This window comes from Ceratina calcarata, unplaced genomic scaffold (genome assembly GCF_001652005.2).
Source record: "Ceratina calcarata isolate Rehan_Ccalc_2016 unplaced genomic scaffold, ASM165200v1 scaffold1462, whole genome shotgun sequence".
Lineage (NCBI taxonomy): Eukaryota > Metazoa > Arthropoda > Insecta > Hymenoptera > Apidae > Ceratina > Ceratina calcarata.
This window is the reverse complement of record NW_017135794.1, coordinates 2,838-7,731: the sequence shown is the minus strand read 5'-3', so window position 1 is coordinate 7,731 and position 4,894 is coordinate 2,838. Positions and strand designations below refer to the sequence as shown.

Sequence of the window (4,894 nt, the reverse complement as noted above, 5' to 3'; positions counted from 1 at the left end):
ACGTAGTACAATACAATATAATATAATGTGACGTAATGCGGTATAAATTATAGTTTTGATTTGATTGATTGATTTGGGACTGATCCCGGTTGACTAGTATGTGACCTAGAACTTCTTTGCGTGAAAGGAGGGACTTTCAGATAGAATGCGGCTGGATGTTGGGGGAAGACACGGAAAGGATGATGAAATTTTTTGACGGATTTGTTTATTGCACAGGGTTTCTCTTGGGGATCGTTTTTTATATTACTGTTGCACGGAACGCTTGGTTTACGGCCAGAGGACAGGACGGTTATATTTGCAGTCGTAGAACGATTTTGTGGATATCTGATTGTTTTGTTCGTTTTTCTGGAATATCGGCAAAACAGATAAATAAGTCGAGGGTCAAGGGTTCTTGAAGACGGGAATTTCCATCGAGGGTTTTTCCAGGAAGGCTCTCGAGAGAGGTTTTAGATGGGACAAAAGAATGACCTGGGTATTGTTCGGAGGGAGAAGAAAGGCAAGCGGTTGGTCAAAATAGTGAGGGTACAGCGGTCTTGGTTAGTTTGTTGTTACTCCCAATATTGATAATGTCATTAACAATTTGTGTTAGTGTATACTATAGTATATACACACATAGAGTGTTATAATTGTTGACGAAGGATAATGTAGAGAGTTGGTTGATTAAAAGGATGGTTAACTATTCAGATTTATGACGGCCGTCGACGGAGGTTTGAATTTGTTCATATTATTATTAATTGTCAGCGTATAAACGATGTGAACCCAAGGTTCGAGGTGAAGGAGTAACCTCTGGCTTATTAATAACGGACGTTTTGCGGACCGAGAGGAGATAAATGCAGGAGGTTCCATTTTTATATATATATGCGAAATTGTATCAGTGTAGTTTTGTAATAACACGGAGGGTAAATTGTGCGAGCTCTCTTGAGAAATGATGCGACGCAGCGTAGCTTTGTTTAGATCTATTACAGAGTCGTAGGAGTTTAAAGTGGTAATGGATTGTTGCTTCAAAGGCTTTATGCTGTGATCGAGATGCGATTTGTTATTGACCAGGGTAATTGTTTAATGTCAAATCCGAGAGGGGCTCTAGGTCTGGTCGGATTATTGCGGTGGTGGGAATTTTCTCTGAGAAGGAAACGGTAAAGGAGAATGGTTTGTGAATTGTTCATTTCTACATAAACAATTTGTAAGTATTTGGAGAATTAGTAGCTGGAGGTATGGTTGAGAATTTTTAAGAGTAAAGGGAATGGAAAATTTAGATCGAAAAGGGTGTCGAAGGAAGGAACGATACCGTTCCACTGAAGAACGAAACTCATTTTTATTATAATTCATTTATTTTACTTTTTATCTTAATTTACTATTATATATTTGGATCGGTGGTGATCAGAGAGTGTTAAGTAGAAACGTTGCTGAAGCGACGTATTGTTTCTAGACCCTTGGGCATGCGGCATGTTTACAGTTTTCTTTTGTGCATGTTGCATTGTTACAAATAACGAGTCGGTTCGGAAGAATCTTTTCATTCCAGTTTATGCTGTCCGGTGTTGTTTAAAAGTCTTGGATGGTAAGAGTCGGCCTGGTATAATGAGGAGTTTTTTTGGGTTCATTTATTTTTTGATCTATAAATCGGTCATGTATATGTCTAATAATTATTGAAACTATGGTACTGAGAAGGGACGTTTAGCTGCTTATGTGGTATCAGAGCGACAGAAAGATGACGGGAAGAGGTGATATGTCAGAACGATCGATTGATAAATTTATATGTAAATCTTCTGTTTCCGGTTTTCTGAGACGAAGGATATGGGAGTCGACTAAGAGAAGCTGGAAAGAGGGGAGTTTTGAAGGACCAATGGCAATGGGATAGGTGACTCTGATTGGTTGAGGAAGCTGGAAGGAACAAGGAGAGAAGGGGAGGTTGTGCGCGGAGATAAAAGGACTGAACCAGGAGCGTGGGGAACCAATAGTCTGAGTCGACCCTCCGTTCCGGAGTGTGTCTTGATCCGGATCGATCGCAGCTTGAACCGTTGTTATTACATTACGAGTGCAAAGTTCTTTGATACGTTCGAGATGAGTCGCCAGTTCGCACGAGAAGAGCTGGAGCAATCTTACCAGGTGGCGATTGTGCCAGCGGGCTTTCCTGAGAGAGTCCTCACTTTCACGGAGGCTGAGGAGTTCAGAGATGCTCTCAACAGATGTGTTATGAGCTATATAGATGCAAGACGCAAGAAATCCCTCCGATATATATGCAGCCTGGATTCCTCTCGTTTTTCAAGAAGAACGGGGGCATACTTCTCGACTGTGACTCGGAGATAACAGTTCGCTGGATGAAGGTAGCCATTAAATTCGTGAAATTAACGACTGGATGCGCTCTGCAGGTCGAGGAAAAGCAAGCCCTGGACAATCGCTTCCTGGTGGAAGGCAGGGCGACTCATTCCAGATTTACTGGAAGGAATATAGTGGAAGAGCAACGGTTCAACGCTGGGTTGGATACCTCTCGTTGGAGGGTAATAAGAGAGAAACAGACGAGGTCTGGTTTGATAATCACACTGGAGATGGAGGGTCGCTCGGTGGGCACCCTCAGGAAGAGGCGTAACCGCCTCTCGCTGGACCAGGATGGAGTGCACAAGTTTAATATACTTACGGTGTCGCCAGCGAAGAATACGCGACGGTCGAGGGAGCCGGAAGAAATCGACATCACGGAGGATGACTTCTTGGCCGATCTGGGAGGCGATGCTGTTGTTGACAACCCGCTGGTCGAGGAGGTCGTCGACACGGCTGGTTCAGAATTGAACGATACCACTACCATAGAGGAAGTTCCCTCGCAGAGGAACGAGGAACCTCCCTTTGATGCGTCAGGGGACGAATTCATATTGTCCGCGAACCTGGAGGGGTTCGAGGAAATGGAAATCGGATTGGCCCAGGAGACGGTGCGTGTCGTTAAAGAGGGACGAGCCAGGGGTTCGTCGACGCCGTTCAGGTGTCGTGCCAAGGTCGAGGATGGCTTCGCCTATGGCAAAGAAAAGGTCAAGGGTAAAGCGGCGGCAGCCGCGCGGAAGGGTACAGATAATGAGGACGACTCGGGAGTGGCAAGCGCGGACAAGGATTCTTCCGGATCATCGTCTACGCTGTTAGTATCTTTGCCCCTGGAGGAAACAACGGGGATGACAGAGGCGGCTCCGGCTGTCGTGAGACAACTGATGACAAAGCCTTTAGCGAAAAGAGAGGGGCACAAAGGAGGACATAATAGGTCAAAGAGCGAAAGGTGAGCAGACAGTTGTCTCTCTTTTTATTATACATATTTCTTCATTTGTATACTGTTTGGATTGTAATTCGGTCTGCCTTGTCTTAATTGATTCAATCGAGTTTTTGAACGTCGAGTAGACACGGGATCAGAGTCCGATTGAACGAACAGAGTAAACAATAATAAAGTTATGAACTCGAGGGAGCCATATAGAGACACGGATATTTTGACTTTTATACTTACGAATCGAACCTTAAATATCGGACTAGTCCATTATGAGAACGAGGCTTTTGTATGTACTTTAGTTTGAGGTGTGATTGAATTGTGACTAATTTCAATTTGTTACGATTGAAGGAGTGCTATGAAATAGAGGGGGCACGCTGATGTTGCGAATCGGTCAAAGAAAGGAGTCGGAGATTGATGATTCGCCATGGACAACTGCGAGACGGAAAGAGATTCCAATCCACACCTGTGGAACTTGTCACGGCTGATCCGAAGATAGAGTATAAGTACGGCGGGGTGTTCGGAGAATATAATGTAATGTTAGCATGTTAGTTGCTAGACTGTAAGTGATCGCGAGACGAGACACCCGGTTTGTTTTGTTGCATTAACGCGTTCGGTCGATAGAATCATGTTCAGGAATTGACCTCTCTAATGACTCAGAAATGTTTCTTTTTGTTTAAAAATCGAATATTAATTTTATAAATTCGAGTCGCGGTTCGGTCATTAGCACGGCCTTCGGATTGAGGTTTTTTCTCCGAAGTTAGAAATCGAGCTAACCGCGAGAACAATAACATATCGGTGTTCGACGACCTCCGGAGCGAGTGTTTATCGCGACACGCGCCGGATTGCGCGGCAAAAAACGGCACGGAGGATCGTTGCCTTCCCGCGATCGAAGTCAATGCCCGGCCGGCAACGGATCGGAGAATTCAAATTTGGATATGCAGAGTGGGAAAAGGAATAAGAACGAGTGAGAGAGCGGATCGGCGCGACTCTTCTAGGCTGCGCGCCGAGGTCGGTGTCCGAGCGTTACATCGTCGATTCCGCCTGAGTCAACGACGGATTGTCACGGTGCGAACATCGCGAAAAAGTAGTTCGACTCGCGAATTAAGACGTAGTGAATCGCCGGTTCGGCAAGACGTATAAGTTCCAAGCTAGGAGGAACCTCGATCACAGGAAATAGCGGCCACGCAGAAGTTCGCGGTGAAGCGAATAAGAGCCACGATTTGTTCCAGTAACTAGGCATTTCGGAGTTGCGTTCAACTCGGGTTCATTGGTCGATTGCAGACTGAATCCACCGTCTTAGGCCACCTCTAAGATTGAATTAGAAACAGCTGACGGCTTGGGCAGTCCCGTTGCGTTAAACGCACTGCTGCAGTTCGTCATCCTCGAGGCCGGCCTGGTGCGGTAAGTTACATCGCGCCCTATAGGGTCAGGTCTCGAAGCTCGTTGCTACGAGCTTCCACCAGTTACGCGGTGTGGAGAGACGAACGTTGAGCGTGATTCTGCTCCGTTTCACGGCAAGGGACTTGCTGGAAAAGCCGCTGCACTGATCGAGACAAGAATACAGTCCACTGCGCAGAGTTCTGCCCAGAAGCGGCAACTCTTTCCGCACGAGCTTGAAGTGCGACGCAATACTCATTAATCCGCATTTGCAACATT

The 4,894-nt window shown here is 45.7% G+C and overlaps 1 protein-coding gene across 1 annotated transcript; it reads left to right on the top strand.

Annotated features, from left to right (window-relative positions):
* Positions 1-2,183: 2,183 nt before the first annotated feature.
* Positions 2,184-3,887, top strand: LOC113465146 (uncharacterized). Its single transcript, XM_026819016.1, has 2 exons — positions 2,184-3,253; positions 3,587-3,887. The coding sequence occupies exons 1-2, from the start codon at positions 2,184-2,186 to the stop codon at positions 3,600-3,602; spliced, it is 1,086 nt and encodes a 361-aa protein (XP_026674817.1). The 3' UTR covers positions 3,603-3,887.
* The last annotated feature ends 1,007 nt before the right edge of the window (positions 3,888-4,894 follow it).

Coding starts and splice junctions, on each gene's coding strand:
- LOC113465146 (XM_026819016.1), top strand. CDS start 2,184: ATGTGTTATGAGCTATATAGATGCAAGACGCAAGAAATCCCTCCGATA.